The following is a 19,930-nucleotide window of genomic DNA, read 5'->3' as shown; positions in this document are numbered from 1 at the left end:
GTCGAGGCCTCACAAACTCAGCACAGGTAACCCCCCCCCCCCCACCCCGGCTGGGGGCCAGAATGGGGCCGGGATGGAGCTGGGATGGAGCCAGGCTGGAGCGATGCCGGGGGGGGGGGGGGCGACCCCAGTCTCATCCCTGTGTCCCCCCACATCCCCCTGGGGCCATCCCAGCTGCACCCCAGTGAACGCCACCCTCCACCCGGGGTTTGTTTTTTTGTTTTTTTGGTTTTTTGTTTTTGGGGGGGGGGCATTTTTTCTGTACAAATATTCCCAGGTCGAGGGGGAAAATTTAGGGGGGTGTTTCCTTAGCGGGGGTGCCCGGACGTTCCTGGCGGGGAAGTGGCGGGGGGGGGGGGAAAGAGAATTCCTTGCGGTCCCTCATCCTCCCCATCCTCCCCCTACATCTCTCGGGGGGAGGGGGGGCGGGACACTCCCCCCCACCCCAGCCCCCCCCCCAGCGCATCCCGCATCCCACCGGGAGCAACCGCACTGCGCCGCCCGGGCTCCCTCCCCCCCCCACGCCGTGTCCCCCCCCCGGGGGTCGTGCCCGGGCAGGGCCGTGTCGTCGTCCCCCCCCATTCCCGGGAGCATCCATCGGGCCGTGCCCCCCCCGCCCCCCCCGCGCCGTTACCTCGGTGCCGGCAGCAGGAGGAGGAGGAGGAGGAGGCTGAAGGGCAGAGCCCGGCTGGTGGCAGCGGTTGGGGACAGGCCGCCGGCGTTGTCACCTCCCCAGGCAGAATGAGGCCACCGCCGGGCTGGGGGGGTGAGGGGGGGTTGTCGTCGTCGTCGTCGTCGTCGTCCCCCCCCCGGTGTGTGCGTGTGCGTGTGGGGTTAACCCTTCCCTGCCCGGCCCCGGCCCCGACAGCCTGAGGCGGGGGGGGGCGGGCCCGGGAAACACCGGCACCTACCGGTGCGGGGGCTCGGGGGGGCGGGGAGACCGGCACGGGGTCCCTGTGTGTCCCCGCTCTGTCCCCCCCCCCCCCCCGGGGGTCACCCTGGTCCCCTGCTCGGGGACAGGCCAGTGAGGTGGGGTGGGATGGGGTGGGAGGCAATGGAAGGGATGGGATGGGGTGGGACGGGAGGGAAGGGATGGGATGGGATGGGATGGGATGGGATAAAAGGGGGTGGGGGGGGGTGGGATGGGAGGGAAGGGAAGGGAAGGGATGGGATGGGATGGGATGGGATGGGATGGGATGGGATGGGAGGGAAGGGAAGGGATGGGGTGGGATGGGAGGGAAGGGAAGGGAAGGGATGGGATGGGATGGGATGGGATGGGATGGGAGGGAAGGGAAGGGATGGGGTGGGATGGGAAGGGATGGGATGGGATGGGATAGGGTCGGGTGGGACAGGGTGGAAGGAGGTGGGAGGGGGTGGAAGGGATGGGATAAGATGGGATGGGATGGGGTAAAAGGGGGTGAGGGGGGGTGGGATGGGAGGGAAGGGAAGGGACGGGATGGGATGGGATGGGAGGGAGGGGAAGGGATAAGATGGGATGGGATGGGGTAAAAGGGGGTGAGAGGGGGTGGGATGGGAGGGAAGGGATGGGATGGGGTGGGATGGGGTGGGATGGGATGGGAGGGAAGGGATGGGATGGGGTGGGAGGGATGGGATGGGAGGCAATGGAAGGGATGGGATGGGGTGGGAGGGATGGGATGGGAAGCAATGGAAGGGATGAGATGGGAGGGATGGGATGGGATGGCATGGGAGGGATGGGATGGGAAGCAATGGAAGGGATGGGATGGGAGGGATGGGATGGGAGGCAATGGGTGGGATGGGATGGGGTAGGAGGGAAGGGGTGGGGTGGGATGGAATGGATGGGATGGGATCTGGGGGGGCAGAGGGATCTACGGGGACCCCGCGTTGGGCTGTCACCTGCCCGGGTCACGGCCGGGCGGTTCCTGGTGAATCCTCGGTTATGGCGGGGGGCGGGGGGGTGGGATGGTGGTGGCTTTTCAGCGTAGGCTCAGCTTGGGGTTAAACCCAACCCGTTTGGGGACAATTCCTCGCATGGGCAGGTGAGCGGGTGGGGGGTGTCCCCACGGACCCCCCCCAAACCAGGGATGGATTCAGATGTGGGGCTCACTTTGGGGGGGGGGGTGGGGTGTCCGGATCAGGCCCTGCCCTGCCCTGATGAGCTCTCGGGCATCCCCAGGTGGAGACAGGGGGGGCCGGGACGCCCCCATTCCACCCCACACCCCCCCTCAGCCCCGGGGGTGCTGCCTGGGGTCCGGCGCGGCCGTGGGGGTCCGGAGCTGGGGATTTGGTGGGGCGAAGCCATGGGGCGAAGCCGTGGGGGGCTGGGTCCGTCCCGGGGTGACCTTGGGCACCGCTGGCCTCGTGCGCGTTAACGATTGACGGGGTGACCGGACACGCCGGGACTCTGCCCGTCCCGTGGGATACTGCCCCCCCCGCCCCCCCCCCCCACCCCATGGCCACCCCCCCGGTCGGGGTTCATCACCCCAGCCCCATCCCGCCCAACACCCCCGGGGTGTCCCGTGCTGGGGGGATTTTCCCCCCGGGACTGAGCGCCCTGTCCCCATGTCACTGTGACAAAGCAGGATGTCCCCTCCCGTGCCCCCCCCCCCCCCCACCATGGTGACCCCGCTCCTGGGGCCAAGCTCTGCCCCCACCCCCGGCCTCCTGCCTCCTTCTCCTTCCCGGTGATCCCAGTGATCCCAGTGCTCCCAGTGCCCCTCCCAGCACCGCAGCTCCCTCCTCCCAGTCCGCGGGGACAGCGGGGCTCGGCGGGACGTCCCGTCGCTGGGGGGGCCATGCCGGGTGCCGGGGTGCTCCCCAGCCCCGCCGAAGCTCTGCCGGGCAGACCCCAGGGGCTGCGGGTGACAGGTACCCGTTCAGGCATCGGGCTGGGGGTGGCGGGGGCTCCCTGGGGACAGGGAGGGGGGTGGCACCCTGCTGACCCCCCCCCCCAGCACCCCTGTGTGTTACTGGGGGGGCTGCTCTGGCGGGTTCGGTGCTGGGGGATGGCGGTGGCCCTGTCCCCGGAGGGAGGTGGCAGGGCAGGGTGCTGGCGTGTCCCCATCACTGGGGTGTTTTGATCCCAGTGCCCCCCCCTCCCTTCACCGTCGCCCAGACGTGTCTGGGGGTGCTGTGGGGGGGGTGGGCTCCTCTGTCCCCCCCAGGAACTCTGTATCCCCCTGGTTTACTTACAGGGACCATCCTCGCAGGGAATTTGGGGGGGGGCACAAAGGGTTTGGGAGCCCCAGAAGGAGGAGGGTGAGGAGCCGGGAGGGTGTTGGTGCTCCACAAGTGTCACGAGTGGCCAGGTCTCAGCTTCCCTTTGCTGCTGGCCGGGGGGGGTGGCTGGGTGGCCGGTGTCAGCCCTGGCATTGCCCTCCTTAAACCCCCCCCGGGATGCCCCATGCCAGCGTGAGAGGCCGGTGCCCGGGGGGCACCCTTCCCCCCTGGGGGGCCAGGGGAGGCAGCGGGACCCCCGTGGACACCCAGCGGGGGGATGGGGATGGGGGGGGGTGGTTGCCATGGCAACCGGCGGGGTTGCTAGGAGATGGCAGCCTGGGGTGAGGGGAGGGATACCCGCAGCCCCCCACCCCTATTTCACCCCCCCCACGGCTTTCCCAGCCCTGGGCAGGTTCCCCCCGGCCAGAGCATCCCTGGGGTGGGGGACATCCCTGGGGTGGGGACATCCCCGGGGCAGGGGGGGGCAGTGCCGGTCAGGGGAGGGGGTACCAGAGCATCCCTGGGGGAAGGTGACAGCCCTGGGACCCCCCCCAGGGGCCATGTTAGGGTCAGGGGGGCCATGAGAGGACACAGGCCAGAGGCCAGGAGGGCTGAGCCGGAGGGGACGAGGACAGGGTCAGCACCTGGTTTTGGGTCGGGGGGCGGGGGGGGGACACACAGGGTAGAGACGGCCGCAGTTTGCGACAGGCTGGGGGTCCTGAGCCCGTGTCCCCCCCTCCCCATGCAGCCACCCACGCCGTCACCGGGAACCCCACGGTCCCACCGTTCCCAGCCGAGATGCAGATGGCGATTTTCGGTGAGTGGTTCCCCCGTGCCAGGGAACGGGGAGGGCGGGGGGGGAGCAGCCATGGCACAACCCCCCCCCCCCCCCCCACAAGCCCAACCCACCCCTCCCCCGAGCCACCTGCCCCCTCCCCGCCTGTCCCCCCCAGGCATGGGGTGCTTCTGGGGAGCGGAGCAGCTCTTCTGGAGGACGCCGGGGGTCTTCTCCACCCAGGTGGGCTTCATGGGAGGCTTCACCCCCAACCCCACCTACGAAGAAGTGCGCACAGGTAACGGGGTGGGGGGGTGGGGGGGGTTTCTCCTCCCGTGCTGCGACGGAGCCCCCCCAGTGTCCCCCACACCCGTAGTGGGGTGATGTCCCCATCCAGCATCGCGGGGTGTCCCACGGCCCCTGCCTTGCCCTGGGCTGGGTTCCCATGGGATGCTCTCTGGTGTCCGTCGGATGCTGGTCCCCCTTGTGTCCCCCCCCCCCCCCAAGCCCCCCAGCCCGGACAGACGGACGGACAGACAGCTGCCCGGCTTAGCCGGAGAGACATTTTGCGGAGGATTATCCGTCTGCAGGAACTCTTATCCCGGCTGCTGTCTCCAGCCGGGGATTTATCCATTGTTGCGGGGGGGGGTCAGGCATCCCACCCCCACCAGGCACCCAGGGAAGGGGGTCCAGGGAGGGGGGGGGGTCGAGTGGGTGCTGCAGACCCTCCGTATCCAGCTCCCTCCCTCCAGCCTTGCCAATGCTCCCGCTTTGTACAAGTCTCACGAATTTGCCAGGTCTCAGCTCCCGGCGGGTGGGTGCAGTGGCCGCCGATGGTCCCCCCCCCGGCCAACATCCCAGGGCGGTGGGAGGCTGGCGGGGGGGGGCGGGGGGCAGGAGGCCACGGTGAGGGGCTGCCCCTGGTAGTGCTGGCTCTGGCCGCAGGGCTGACGGGGCACGCCGAGGTGGTGAGGGTCGTCTTCGACCCCCGGAAGATCAGCTACGAGGAGCTTCTCAAACTCTTCTGGGAGAACCACGACCCCACGCAAGGTAAGGACGAGCCACCGGGCCCGGCCAGTGGCCACGGGTCCCGCTGAGCCCCAGATACCTGGTCTGAGGGGGCTCAACCCCAAACTGGCCCCAACAGGGGGTCCTTGGTGTCTCCATCCCTTGAGGGGGGGGGGGTTCATAGAGGCTTTGCAGCTGTACCGCCCTGTGCCTCGGTTTCCCCATCTCGCCCCGTGGAGGGTGAGGGCACCGCACTGCGCCCGGTGGGGCCAGGGGGTGCCCCATAACCCCCTCCTGGGTGCTGTGTCGTCCCGTCCCCCCCCCCGGCCCAGGCATGCGGCAGCAGGAGGACCTGGGCACCCAGTACCGCTCCGTCATCTACACGCTGGGCCCCCACCAGCAGGCGGCTGCCCTCCGCAGCAGGGCACTGTACCAGCAGGTAGGTGGGGACACCAGGACCCCCCCCCCGGGGACACCAGGACCCCCCCCTGGGGTCACCAAGACACCCCTGGGGACACCAGGACCCCCCCCCGGGGACACCAGCCACCTCCCCCAGCCCCGGGGGCATGGGGCAAACCCCTGCCCTGGCTATGCCATGCCGTGGGGCAGTGGGATGGGGGGGGGGGGGGGGGGTCCATCCAGGTTCCCACCCCCCCGCCATGGGACTGTCCTAGGAGCTGAGGGAGCGGCGGCAGGGGGACATCACCACTGCCATCGAGCCTGCCGGTGACTTCTACTACGCCGAGGACCGTCACCAGCAGTACCTGCACAAGGTGCCCGGGACCTCCTGTGGCCTGAAGGGCACCGGTGTCACCTGCCCCGTCACGCCCTGAGGGGCCACCTCCTGTCCCCTGCCTTGTCCCCACGTCCCCGGCACCGCAGGCAAGGCGGGCACAGCAGCCAGCCCCACACCTCCCGGCCAGCCCCACACCTCCCAGTTCCCACACTCTCCATTGCCCCAGCAGGATTAAACCTCTGTGTCCCCCCCCCGCCCTCCGCCCCGGCTTTGTCCCGTCGCGTCCCATGGGTGCTGCTGGGGGGCTCTGGGGGCTCCTCGGGTTGGGGAGGGGGTGCTGGGATGGGGAGGGACCCCCCCGCCCCATGGGCTCTGGCTGGGGGTGGCTGTGCCCATGGTGGGGGCTGGTGGGGCAACAAGGGGGTGGTCTGGGAAGGGGGGGGGTGGGGGGGGGGGGCTGGTTGGGGGGGGCTGCTGGAGCAAGAGGATGTCACGGTTTGAGGGGTCAGGGTCCGTGGAGCTGCAGGTCTGGGGAGGGGGGGGGAAACGCATCCAGGGGGCTGGTGATCCGGGGGGGAGGCTGTCCGTGGGGCTGGTGGTCGCTGGGGCTGGGTCCGTGGGGCTGGAGGTCTGTGGGGGGCCGTATCCCCGGGGGGGGGGGGGGGGGGGGGCTGTGTCCGTGGGGCTGGAGGTTCGTGGCGGGGGGGGGTGTCCGCGGGGGGGGGCCTGTCCGTGGGGCTAGCGGTCCGTGGGACTAGTGGTCCGCGGGGCTGGCGGTCCGTGGGGCCAGTGGTACCATGGGGCTGGCGGTCCGGGGCGGGGTGGGGGGGGGATGTCCGTGTCCGCGGGGCCGTCGGCGGGGCGGGTGCAGCCCCGCGCTCTGCCGCCAGGGGGCAGTGTGGGGCCGCGCCCGCTCCCGCCCGCCAGGGGGCAGCGCGGCGCCGGCGTGCTGCGCGCCTACCCGGTAAATACGGTACGTACCGTAATTACGGCGAAGGCGTGCGCGCCGCGAAAAAGCGGCACACACGACCTGTGCAGGTGCGGGTGGCACACGGGGACAGAGGGCACAGGAGTGTGCATGCACAGGGGCGTGCAGCACACATACACACACATACACGTGTGCAGGGCGACATACAGCTCACATACACGTGTGCACAGGGGCGTGAAGCACACATATATACACATACATGCGTGCACAGGCACATACAGCTCACGTACACACATATACGTGTGTGCACAGGCACATACATACACACACGTGTGCACGGGGACATACAGCTCACATATATACACATACATGTGTGCACATGGAAATACAGCATACATACATACACATACCTGTGTGCACGGCGACATACAGCTCACATACATACACATACATGTGTGCACGGGGACATGCAGCACAAATGCATACACATACATGCGTGCACGGGGACGTACATCTCGCATACGTACACATACATGCGTGAACAGGGGCATACAGCTCACATACACACACATATACGTGCGTACACAGGGACATACAGCTCACATACATACACATACATGTGTGCATGAGGACATACAGCACATATACATATACGTACATGTGTGCACAGGGACATACAGCTCACATACATACACATACATGTGTGCACGGGGACATACAGCTCACGTACATGTGTGTATGCGGACATACAGCTCACATACATACACATACATGTGTGCACAGGCACATACAGCTCATATATATGTGTATATGGGGACATACAGCTCACATATACACACATACATGTGTGCTCAGGCACATACAGCTCACATACATACACATACATGTGTGCTCAGGCACATACAGCTCACATACATACACATACATGTGTGTATGGGGACATACAGCACACATACATACACATACATGTATGTATGGGGACATACAGCTCACATACATCCACATACATGTGTGCATGGGGACATACAGCTCACATATATGTGTATATGGGGACATACAGCTCACATATACACACATACATGTGTGCTCAGGCACATACAGCTCACATACATCCACATACATGTGTGCACGGGGACACGCAGCTCACGCGGGTACCCACAGCACACGTAGGTACATACATGGCACGGGGGGACCCTCTGCGGGACTCCTGCCTTTGGGGGGGGGTGCCCTGCGCCCCCTCCTGTCACCCGTCCACCGGGGCCACATCCCTCCCGTCCTCTGAGACCCCAGGGCTGTGTTCCCCCCCCCCCCCCCCCCGCCGTGTCCCCTCGCCCTGGCACTGCGGTGACAGTGACAACGGACAGTCCCCGTGAGGGACGGGGTGCTGCGTGCCCTGCGGTGGCTCCCAAAGCGTTAGTGGCCACGATGAGCCCAGTTAGAGCCAAACTGGTGTGTGCTGGGGGGGGGGGGGGTGGAGGTGGCTGCAGTGGGCAGGGTGCTGTGTCACCCCCGCAACGGTCCCTGTCCCTGGGGGTCCTGTGTCCCCCCCCCAGCTGCAGGCAGTCTCCACCCCCCCCCCCCCCCACTTCTCACGGTTGGGGGGGGGGGGGGGGGTCCCCAGTGGCCGCGTCCCACCTTGTCCTGGGCAGACTGGGCTTTGCTGGGATGGAGGGACAGGGACACGGGGGCAGGAAGCCCACCTGCATCCCATCTTCCCAGTTTTCCCAGCAAACTCACCCCCCCCCCCGCAACACCAAACCCTTTTCCGCCCCCAAATCCTCTTGCGGGGAGCGATCCCTCTGCCTGGGCGCCCAAAGGCCCCCCCCCCCCCCAGGTGACAAGGACTCACTCGTCCCTCCTCCTGCTGCCCGATAGGTCCCGGTCCCATGGCTCAGGGTGCCCTCCTGGGTGGGGGTCCCGAGGTCACCCCCCACACACTCTACCCCCCCGGCAGCCCCCCCCGGGTCCCAATGCGCCCACCCAGCACCCGGGAGCCCGGGCTGGGGACACCTGGGGACACCTGGGTGTCCCCAGGGAGGGACCGCAGCTGGAGACCATCCCACAGGGGATGTTCTGGGGGTGTCATGATGTCCCCGTCCCCGTCCCCCCCCCCCACGCAGGGCGGGGGGGGGGGGGGTCCCCATCTCAGTGTCCCCAGCACCCCTCTTGCGCAGGGGTTTGGGGGCTGAGTTTGGTGGTTTACAGCAAAAAAGCTGGCAAGAAATGAAAATAAAGCTGAACACCCCCCATCCCCCCCCCCCCAAAAAAAAAAAAATGTTGTCAAGGGTGAGTGAAAGTGGAGAAATGAGATGCAGCTTTCGGGGGGGGGGGTGACAGGGCCCGGGGGGAGCCCCTGGGCGCTGCAGGTGCCACACGCCGGGGACCTCCCGACACCACCCCCCCACCCCCCCTTGGCATCCCAGCGGGGCGTCCCCCCCCGAAACCCCTCCGGGGCTGGGTGCCATCACGTCCCCAGGAGCCGAGCTCGGCGTGGGGTTTGTCCCCAACCCCACGGAGAGGTGGAAGGGAGGCGGTGGGGGAGGAGGAGGGAGGGAAATGGGACACGGGGTGGGGGGGGGGACATTTTATTTTTTATTTTTTTATTATTTTTTTTTTTTAAGAAAGTGAAGTTCTCCGGGTCAATGGAGAGTGAAAAAAATAAATAAAAGCGGGGCGAAAGCGAGCGCAGGTCGGCTTCCGGCACCTGGCCCCGCAGCTGGGCCTTTGAAGAAGGAGTTAGAGAAGAACGAAAGTTGGGGACGGGGACGGGGGACCCCGGCCTTCAGCCTCGGCCCCCCGCATCCTCCTCGTATCCCGCGGGAGGTCGCGGGTGGGGTTTCACGGGGGGGGGGGGGGGGGGAAATGGGACGGGATGCCCCAATCTGAGGATTTGGGGGTTGTTCTTGGGTTTCCGTCGAAATCTCCGGCTGCCGGAGTCAGGGGAGGGGACGCGGAGAAGGGCTAAAAGGAGGGGGAAGGTGGCCCTGGGGATGGTGTGGACACCCCCCCCCCCCCCATATCCCACCCCCCCCCGCTGCCCCGGCAGCCTGCCCAGGGGACGGGAGGTGACAACCAGGTCTCCCCGGGGTTTGTCACTCAGGCTGGGGCGTCCCAGGGGACGCATCCTGCCCCCGTGTCCCCATCCCCGCTCGCCAAGGCCGGGGGGGGGGGGGGGGGGGTGCACAGCCAGGATCGCACCCACCGGCTGCTTCTTCAGTCCCCGTCCCCCACCCCCGCGGCTCCATCACCTCACCCTCCATTCCTCCCCCCCCCCCCAGGGATTTATTTCCCCCTCCTCATCCCCCGGGGTGCAGGAGCCCTGGAGCCCCCCCCCCCCCCCCCCGCCCCGGGGGTGATGGTGGATTCTCCGGTGTCTGTCGGGGTTGAGCCAGGTCTGTTCGTGTGCGCCTGCGGGGGGAGGCAGGATCTGTCCCCAGGGTGCTGGGGTGGGGGGGAATAGAGCGGGCAGAGCTGGGGCGGGGGGGCTCAGGGGGTGCCCCATCCCTGAAACAGGGACAAATCCAGGCTGGATTTTGGGAAGAGGGGATGGGGTGAGTGGTGATGGGGAACGGGGGGGAGATGGGGCACCGTGGTGGGTATGTGGGGGGGCTGTGTTGGTGTGTCGTCCCCCCCCCCCGAGAGACTGGGCGGCAGCATGGCGGGGGGGGCGGGCGTGTCCCACTGCTCCGACGCTTTTGGAAGAGCACTGGGACATACTGGGGGGGACAAGCCCCCTGTCCCCCCTTTCCTGGATGGGCCCCTGCAGGGATGCAGCTTGAGGAGAGGAGATGGGGGGAGGGGGGGGTCCCTTCTTGGGCCCCCCCGCCCCAGCCCCTCACCTGGCACCTGCTCTGGGAGGATGGAAACTCTGTGTCAGAGGAAGCGGGGAAGGGGGGAAGGGGGCTGCGCTCCCGGCCGGGGCCGCGGCGCGGGGGGGGGACACACCCAGCTGTCCCTCCCCCAAGTATGTGTGCCGAGGGGCTGAGCTGCCCCATCCCTGACACAGCTGGGATGAGTTGGGCAGGTCTCAGCCCATCCCCGTGGGGGTGGGTTCCCAGCAGAGGGAGGGTACAACCCTCGCCCCCCACCCCCCCCCACCCCCCCCCCCATTTTCTCCCCCAGCTTTGCTGCCTGACACATTTCACCCAGCGTGGCCGCGCGATCCAAGGACCCCCCGGAAGGGGACGGGGGGGGGCAAAGCTGGGGTTCCCCATCCCCAAACCCCACCGCTGACCCCCTCCCTGCCTCAGTTTCCCCACTCAGGGTCTGAAAAGTGGCTATTTCCCCCCTTCCCCCCCCCCCCCCCGCCCCCGCTGGGGTTGCAAAGACGTGGTCCGGGGCTGCAAAGCTGTGGTCCAGCCTCGAACCTCCGCCAGCATCCGAGTCCCGCGGGGATGCTCGGATCCCATTCCGAGAAAGCGGGGTGGCGGGGGCCGGATGAGCGGGGAGGTCGGGGAGAGGATGCTCACGCGTTATTTATACCGTGGGGGGGGGGGGGTGGTAGGGGAAGAGGTATCTGCAGGGCCTTTCGCCGAGCGAACAAAATAACAATTCAGGCAGGTTTGAAAAGCGCCGAAACCGCGACAGGAAACCCAAATTGTACAAATGCAGATGTGAGTGGAAAAAGCTCTTGAGCTGGTTGCTCTGGCTTTCACCTTCGCTAAAAATAAAGCTGCCTTATTAGGGGCCGATGGGGGCCGAGATAAAGCATCTTCTCTTCCACTCGCCCCCCCCCTCCTCCCCCCCCCCGCCGTGTTTTTCCGTGGCGGGGGGTTGTTCCGCGCGATGCCGTGGGACGCGGCTTTCCGGCCGTGCCCGGGGTGACGGGGACGGATGGTTGGGTTAGGGGCTCGTGGCATTTTTGGGGTGGATCTGGGGAGGGTTTTAGGGTGGTGGGGGTGTGGGGGTGTCAGGTTTTCTTGAGGGGGGGGCGGTTTGCCGGGGGACGGTGTGATGCGGGGCTGGGCAGCGCGGGCTGGGGGGTGTGATGAGTTGTAACAGTCTCGCTGGGTGTAACGAGGCCGCCTGGCAAAGCCACATCCTGCAGCGCGGCGGGACCTGGGGGGAGGAATTTTGGGGGGCTGAGAAAGGGAGGGATTTTGGGGGGGGGGCGGAGGGGGGACCAGCAAAACCCCTCTTGGCACCTGCCCACCTGCCCGAAACCCAGGCTGGGGTCTCCTTCCCTGTGCCTCAGTTTCTCCTCTCTGGACCATGCCAGGGCTGGAGCACCCCACCATTTTTTTTTTTTGGGGGGGGGGGGGTTGGGGGGGCTGCGGTGAAGGCGGTGCCGCACCCCGGCCCCGGGGAGGATATCGTGGGAGGCAGGAGGCGCTTCGCTTTGCCACCCCGGTGGCGGCGGTGGCAGCGGGGCCCGGGCTCCTCTGAGTCACCCGTGTCCCCACACCTGCGGTGGCCGGGGGGTGTGGGGGGGTGGGTGCAAGCAGGGATGCTCACACCTGCGGCCTTCGCCCCCCCAACCCCCCAGCCTCATCCTCCTCCTCCTCCTCCTTTTGCAGGGGAAGCGATGGATGCAAGGGGCGGGAAGGGGGGGAAATCAAAGGGGTGGAGGGAGAAGGCAGCAGAGAAAGCGGGGGGGGGGGGGGCTGAGTGGTAAATTGTGGGTGCACCCGCAGCGGTGGCACAGCACCCACCCTGCCGGGGGCACCCACTTGTGCCCATAGACCCCCCCACCCAGAGCTGTGTGGGTAGGGGTGGGGGGCGGGTCGCATGGCACAAGCTGTCCTTACCCCAGGGTCGCTCTTGGCCCCGCTAGGGGTAACGTGGGGGTGTGATGCTCCAGCCCCCCCATGGCACTGAGGATGTCCCGAAAGGGTTGGGGGGGGGGGATAAGCCCCCCCCAGGGGTGCATATGGGGCATGGGGGGGCTGCTGCGGTGTCAGGCCTAGGGTGGGCATTGGGGTGGGGGGAAGTGGGGGCTCCGGCTGGCCTCGGGGTGGGGGGGAGACCGTGAGAACAGTGGCCGGGGAGGGGGGGGACGGACGGACGGATAGTGCAGGAAGCGCCGGGGGGGGGGGACGGCCGCTCCCGGCTCCCCCAGATGTGCCCGTGAGATAGGGCGGCAGGAAGCAGCTGCGGGGAATCCCGGCGCTGGGAACGGCTGCTGTCGCCTGCCCGACACCCCCCAGGCCTGTGAGACCCCCCAGCCCTGCTGTCCGTCCGCCCCCCCGCCCCCCCGCAGCCGGGTACCACCCAGGGGTGCTCCCAGTCTCCTGGCGTCCCCCCTCTGGGGAGCTGGGGGTGCCCAAGGTTTGCCCTGGAGAAGCGGCTCCGCTTCCTCGTGGGAAGCCGCGGTTCCCTCCGGCCCCGCTGGGGCTGCGGGGGGACGGAGATGGAGCCACGGCCCGGCTCCTGGCTGAGCTCTGGAGGACAAGACAGCGTCTGGGGAAACTGAGGCACGGCTGCTGGCTACTGATCGGGCTGGGCAGCTGGCCAAGGCTGGGGCCATGGGCCCACTCAAGGGGGATGTGCGTGCTCTTCTCCCTTCCCTGGGTGCTCTGGTACAAGGCAGTGCCTCCCTGTGTTCACTCTGGCCCCTAACGATGACCAGCAGGGAGTGCCCTTCGGCCCGTGGTGCTGGGCGCTGCCTTCAGGCTCAGTCGGGCCAGGCTCGCCCTGAGCCGCTCTGGGATGCTCCATCCCTGCCTCGGGCATGGGGGGACAAGGGGGGGCCCCGGGGCTAATCCCCTGCACAAACAGCTGCTCATTCCCCAGGGCTGGAGCCAGTCTCCTGGTGACAGGGCTCGGGGGGGGGCTCGCTGCCCCTTTTTGGGTGCCCACTCCCAGCAGTGCTGCTCCTTGCTCCCCCCTAGTTTTCCCCCCGTTTCCCTGCATATCCAGTGCCGTGCATGGCACAGCCCGGAGCCTCCAGTGCTGCCTGGCTCTCGCGGTGGGTCCCTGCGGTGGATGAAAGGGGTAAACTGAGGCACGGGGCATGACGGGGGGGTTGGGCTTCTTCCCGCGTGGGGTGCTGTCAGCCGTGTGTACTCGGATGTACACCCATCCGAGTCTGGCAGCTCCGATTTATAATCCCCATTTATCCCCAAACACCCTCAAATCTGGGACATCGTAGCCCAGGATGGGGCTGTCACCGTGGCCACGGGGACGCCAATGGAGGCCGGGTTTGCCAAATGGCGCTGGGGCCTTTCGGGACGTCCTCCGGGTGACTGACAGCCAGAGCGGGACCACCGTGCCTGTCCCTGCCCATCCCGGACCCGCTGCCCATCCGGGACCACCCGGTCCCGGCACGAATTGGGGTGTTGGAAGAACCAGCACCCCGGGGAGGAGCGTGGCTACCAAACCTCACCACGCGGCACAGCCTAGCGTGACACCAGGCTGGATGCAGCCCTGGGGACGAGGTGGGAAAGAGATTTCGGAGCTGGTTTTAAGAAGCCAGAATCCCTTTTTTTTCCCTTGAGCATCCAGCTGGATTTCTTCTCCAGCACCAAAACTCCCTGGGATCACTGCCATGCCGTGCCGTGCCATGCCGTGCCATGCCGGGTGGGTGCCCAGGCTGGATGGTCGGCTCGAAGCATCTCCAAAAATCCATGAATTCAAGCAATTTCTCCAAACCCTCACTCCCACGTTGGGCAGAGCCGGAGCGCGACTGTCCAGGCCCCCCCCTCCCCGCAGCTTCCCTCACTCCCGATGGATCCCGAGGGTCTCCGAAGATCCCATGGAGACGGGATTCCTACCCCAGCCCTATCCCGAAAGCGAATCCAGATGACCCCTGGGGAAGAGCCCTTCCCTTTGTAGCTGCCTTGGGCGCTCTGCCACGTCTCCGTTCCTCCCCTCTCCCGGCCAAATCCTTTCCCCGCAGCCAGCGCTTCCAGGCAGCCTTCGGCTTCCAAAACACAAGTAATTCCCCCCAAAAAACGCCAGCGCTGAATCCCCCCCCCCGCGGGAAAACCGGGACCCCCACACTCGCCCCACGGCGGCCAGGCCGAATCCGGCCCTTTCCACCCCGCTTTACGTCCTTCACATCCTGCCACCTGTACCGACTTATTTAAGGAAAAAAAAATAAATATATCCAACCAAACCCAAGCCCAAGGGGTGGATTTTTTTTTTTTTGTCGTTGGGGGGGGGGGGGGGGGAAGAAGCTGCTTGTGAACCCCCCCGCCCCAAGCGCGACGAGCCGCGGGGACCTCCGTAGATATTTGCAGCGCAAAAATCACACGGGATTAACGCCCCGTCCCCGGGAAAGGGGGAAAGGTTGCGGGGAGCGTAAGGGGGGGGGGGGGGGAACCCGGTCACACCCCCCCCCCGGGGGACATGGGGAGGCTTTGAGTTGTTTTGGGGGGGGGGCTCGCCGAGCTGGGTAAACCCCAACTCCCGCTCCTTCTCCTCCTTTTATTTCTATTTATTTCTAATTTAATTTTTTTTAAATTGTTTTTATTTATATTTATATTCGTGTTTATATTTATATTATTTTTAATTTTAATAAAACGCCCAGTGTGGGCCTTTTTCACCCCGAAACCATCGCGCCCCGCAGCAGCCGCGCTCCCTTCCTCCCCCCTTTTTTCCTTCCTCCTCCTCGCCAAAAAATCCACGCGCGCACCCCCCCCCACACACACACACACGCCCCCCCCCCCCCAAGAAAAAAAAAAGCCACGGAGCGAGGACACCCCAAATCTAGATCCGACACCCTAAAAACGTGACACCCCCAGCGGGGGGTGGGGGGGGGAGGGTTGAAACATCCTCACGCTGCCACTTCGGCGCGGTCGGGGATACCCCAAAACCGGCAAAAAGCGCCCCGAAAATGACAAAGCGGCGCTCGGCGGCGGTGGTGGTGGGGATGGCGGGGAAGAAGAGAAGAGGAGGAGGAGGAGGAGGGGGGGGGGGGGGGGGAGGAGTGGGGGGGAGGAAGGTTGCCTTGGCCACGCATCCCTGTGTGAATGCATGACGTGCGCAGGGCTGGCGCCAGGCTGTCTGGGGCCGGGAGTTAGATCAACACAGCTGGAGGGCCCGGGCCACAGCTGGGCAAAGGCAGCGGGTCCCGCCGCCCAGGCAGCGCCGGTGGGAACCGCCGCCAACAACCCCCCCCCCCCCCCCCGCAAACAAAAGCTTCCCCCCCCTCCGCAATCCCCGAGCAGCCTTTCAGCCCCCCCCCCCCCCCCATCCCTCGGGAAATGGGGGGGGGGGTGCAGGAGGGGGAGGCATGGGAATAAGCGGAGCGGGGGGGGGGGGTGGGAGACGGCGGTGCGCCGGTGTTTTGGGGATGGGGATGGATTGGGGGGGAAGGGGAGGGGGGGGGGGGTCGCTTCACCGGATAAAAAGCATTCGGGTGGGTTGAAAAGACTTTTTTTTTTTTTTTTTTTAAACGCTTTGTAACTTTTCATTTAAAAAAATAGCTTTTTTTTAAAAAAATTTTAATTTATTTTTTTTTTAATTTTTAAAAAAGTTTTCTTTAATTTTTCCCTTTTTTTTTTTTTTTATAGCGGGTGTAGGGGGGGTCCCGGTTGTTGCCGCTTGCCCCGGAGCAGGTTAATAAGGGTAATTATGGCTCTTCCCGATCTGCCACCCTTCACACGGAGGCGATTTCCCAGGAAATTCGTAAGGGGGGGGGGGGCAAGGGGAGGTGTAAAAAAAAAAAAAAAAAAAAAGACAAAAAAATAATCCAACCCCAATCCAAAGGGCTGGGTGCTGCTTTCAGGAGGGGTTTGGGGGGGGGGGGCATAGAGCCGCTCAAGGGCTGGGGGTGAAGGGGGGAGAGCGGCTGCCCCCCCCCGCCTTGCGGCCCCCAGACTCCCGGGGGGAGTTTGGGGGGGGGGGGGGGTTGCAAAGGGGGGAAACAAAACCCAGCGCCACCGAATTGGGATTTGGGCAGATCTGGAATAAATTGCTGCTGTGGGCAGGCGTAATTTGGTCCAGGTGCCTCTGCCCCCCCACCCCCCCGAATCCCCCCATTAGCTGGGACCCCCGGGGGCCGAGCGGGGTCCCAGGGTGCCCCCCACCCTCTTGGCTGTAACATCCCCTTCCTGCTCTCACCCCCCTCTAAGCAAAACCTATGGAAATTCCACCAAAACAAGATGTCGGGGGGGGGGGGGCATTGCCGCTTGATTTTAACAGGGGGTTCACACTCTGGCGCCGTGACACCACCCCCACCCCCCCCCCGGGACCTCTCCATGTGCCACCGACACGCGTGGGCACCGGCCGCCCCACATCGCTCCAACTTTTTTCGGAGCTTTTTGAGGCAGCGACGGTTCGAGGGAGGCGGGGGGGGGTGTGTGTGTGTGTGTTGGAATTTGCCTTCGTCTCCCCCTTCATCACTTTTTCTGAAATAACCCCCCTGCCTATAAATCTCCTTGGGGGCCTCCCCCCCCCCCCCCAAAAAAAAAAACAACCCAAAAAAAAACCCACCAAAAAAAAAAAAAAACCCTCCAGGCCTCTCGCAGTCGCTGACCTAAATCTGGTTTCTCCATCGTAACCTCAGTTTTACCGCAATTAATTTTTTTCTGCTGGTCACAAGATAATTCCCGACGCCAGAAAGTCTGGAGGTCAGATGAGAAGCGGATTGAGGAACAGGGCGGCACTAATTTCCTTACGGGATCGCCCCCTAAAAAAACCGGGGAGGGGGACACACACGGACACACACAAACGACACACGGGGGTCCCCCCTAAAAATAGGGGGGACTCGCTGGGATGGGGTGTTGGGGGAGCAGTTTGGGGGCGGGGGGGGAAGTTGGGGTGGGGTTTTGGGGGGGCCACGGGAGCGGGTTTGGGGTCTGGATGTGGGGAGGGGGGGGGGATACACGACCGCGCAGGTTTCCCCCCCACACACACACCCCGTGGGGCCACCCCGGCCACCAAGGGTCATTTTGGAGGGGGGGGGGGGGGTTGGGGGGGGTGGTGCCTCTCGCTTAATTTAGATGCAAGGGTGGGGTTTAGTGGGTCATTAACATAAAAGGGGTGGGGCCAGACCTCATTTGCATACGGGGCGGGCCCCCGCGGGGCTCCCTATATAAGGAGCGGCGCGGGGGTGCCCCCTCCCCAGTGCGCCAGGAGCTCGGAGCGTTCGGGGTTGGGGGGGGGGGGGTGGAGCTGCTCGTCCCGGGGCTCGGTGGTCCAAACTTTTGGTGGTCCCGCTGCTCGGAGGTCCCAGCAGAGCCCCAGCCGTCGCGGCACCCACCGAGGAGGCGCCCAGGCATTTTTTTCCCTCCCCCTTTGCCCCCCCCCCCCTTCCCTCCAGCATCCCCAGCAGTGCTCAGACACCCCCCCCTCCCCCCCCGCCCCCTCTCCCCACCATGAAAGCCATCAGCCCGGTGCGATCCGTCCGGAGCTGCTACGAGGCCGTTTGCTGCCTTTCGGAGCAGAGTTTGGCTATCGCCCGGGGGGGCAACAACAAGAGCCCGGCCTTGGAGGAGCCCATGAACTTGCTGTACGACATGAACGATTGTTATTCCAAACTGCGGGAGCTGGTGCCGGGAATCCCGCAAGGCAGCAAGGTGAGCCAGGTGGAGATCCTCCAGCATGTCATCGACTACATCTTCGACCTCCAGATCGTGCTGGAGGAGGGGGCCAAGGCCGCGACCCCTCCCCCGAGGCCACCCTACTGTCGCTCAAGGTAAGGGTTCTTTTGGGCTGGAGGGGGGGGGGGGCGGAGGTGGAGGGTTTTGGGGGGACGTGTGGGGCTGGGGGGGATGTGGATATGTTGGGTTTGGAGGGCATAGGTCGGGTTGGGGGGGGACGTGTCGGGCTGGAGGGGTGCGGAGATGTTGGGTTTTGGGGGGGACGTGTCGGGCTGGGGGGTGCGGAGATGTTGGGTTTTGGGGGGGACGTGTCGGGCTGGGGAGGGTGCGGAGATGTTGGGTTTTGGGGGGATGTGTCGGGCTGGGGGGGTGCGGAGATGTTGGGTTTTGGGGGGACGTGTCGGGCTGGGGAGGGTGCGGAGATGTTGGGTTTTGGGGTGTCGGGGCGGGGGGGGGGTGCGGAGGTGCTGCTTTTGGAGGGCATATGTTGGTTTGGGGGGTGACATGCCGCGATGGGAGTGTGTGGGTATGTTGATCTGGGGGGGGGGGCCCCACACGGGACATGCTGGATTGGGGGCGGACATACTGAACTGGGAGAATGTGGATGTGTTGGGTTTTTTGGGGGGGGGAGTAGGGATACGTTGGTTGAGGGGGGACGACGGGACACATGGGCTGGGGGTGTGTGGATATGTTGGATGGGGGGGCGGGGGGGGACGTGTCAGGTTGGGGGCATGTGGATATGTTGAGTTGGGGGAGAGGTACGTTGGCTTTTGGGGGGGCACGACGGAGGGACGGACACATGTCGGGTTGGGGGGGGATGTGGATATGTTGGTTTGGGATGTGGGGGGGACATGCTGGGCTGGGGGTGATGGCGCCGTGCCGGGTGCGTTGGGGGGGGGGGGGGGGGGGGGGATGTGTCCTGGCGCGGGGGGGCCGGGGGGGGCCATGGGGCCTGATCCCTGTCCCCGCTCTCCGCAGGCGGCCGGGCTCGCCTCTGAACTCTGCTCCAAAGACGAGAGAAGTTTGTGTCACTAACGGCTCCTCCATCAGGTGAGTGTGTCCGTCGTCCCCCCCCCCACAACCCCCTCTCCAGCATCAGCATCCCCAGGGGACCGACACCGGCCCCGATGCACCGCGGTCCCCCGGCTTGGGGCGACCCCCAAATCCCCAAACCCAGATTTACCACGGCGCTAATGGTATTTTTTTTTTTTTTTTTTCCCCCTCCTCCTCCCCCCGCCTTTTCTCCTTCAACACCCCCCCCCCTCCCCCCCCCCCACGCCTTTCTCCTCTCTCCTCCCGGTGCCAATTAGCAAACAGGCAGCGAGTGTCGGTTCCTGGTTCGTTATCAGCCGGAGGTAAATAGCAGCTTCCTCCGTGGCGCCGGGCTGTCTGCGATCTACCGGCCCCGCCATCGCCTCCCCCGGGCCCGGCCACCGCGGGCGGGGAGCGGCTGGTCCCGACCCCCCCACCATCCTTCCAGCATCGCCCCCCCACACACACACACCCCGCCTTCCCTCCCCCACGCCAAGCATCCCGGCTTCAGCAGGATCTTTGGACCCGAACCGAAATGAGACACTTTTGAATGAGAAAACTGATGAAGAGGCGGTTGTTCTGTATATTTTGGGATTATAGCAGCGAGTCCTTTTTTTTTTAAAGGTGGTTAAAGGGGATGGGGAGGGGCGGGGGGGGGGGATTTAGGGGGTTTTGGGGAGGGGGTGGGGGTGGGGGGGCGACATCCTCGAGTCTGAACCAAACTCTCTGGGGCCGCGGGCCTCGTGTATTGTGGAGCTCTATACTAG

At 65.6% G+C, this 19,930-nt stretch overlaps 2 protein-coding genes across 4 annotated transcripts; both read left to right on the top strand.

The window, feature by feature from the left end:
- The first annotated feature begins 2,657 nt into the window (after positions 1-2,657).
- On the top strand, positions 2,658-5,971 carry LOC141732981 (peptide methionine sulfoxide reductase MsrA-like). 3 transcript variants are annotated; one of them, XM_074562628.1, is made up of 6 exons: positions 2,658-2,847; positions 3,947-4,015; positions 4,152-4,271; positions 4,919-5,023; positions 5,314-5,420; positions 5,656-5,971. In XM_074562628.1, exons 1-6 carry the CDS (start codon positions 2,775-2,777, stop codon positions 5,812-5,814), a joined length of 633 nt encoding a protein of 210 aa, XP_074418729.1. In that variant the 5' UTR covers positions 2,658-2,774; the 3' UTR covers positions 5,815-5,971. The 3 variants fall into 3 exon arrangements, with proteins under 3 accessions (XP_074418729.1, XP_074418728.1, XP_074418731.1); XM_074562627.1 differs by having other exon boundaries at positions 4,901-5,023; positions 5,656-5,964; XM_074562630.1 differs by lacking the exon at positions 4,152-4,271 and having other exon boundaries at positions 5,656-5,964.
- Positions 5,972-17,664: 11,693 nt separating this feature from the next.
- On the top strand, positions 17,665-19,595 carry ID3 (inhibitor of DNA binding 3). The gene is given in 4 exon segments (XM_074562761.1): positions 17,665-18,180; positions 18,183-18,226; positions 19,110-19,181; positions 19,442-19,595. Coding segments are annotated over 3 exon segments (375 nt in total). The 5' UTR covers positions 17,665-17,906; the 3' UTR covers positions 19,167-19,181; positions 19,442-19,595.
- The last annotated feature ends 335 nt before the right edge of the window (positions 19,596-19,930 follow it).

The sequence above is a fragment of the Larus michahellis genome, chromosome 19 (genome assembly GCF_964199755.1).
Source record: "Larus michahellis chromosome 19, bLarMic1.1, whole genome shotgun sequence".
In the NCBI taxonomy this organism is placed as follows: domain Eukaryota; kingdom Metazoa; phylum Chordata; class Aves; order Charadriiformes; family Laridae; genus Larus; species Larus michahellis.
Note: the sequence above shows the minus strand (reverse complement) of the source record. Positions and strands in the feature narration are given on the sequence as shown.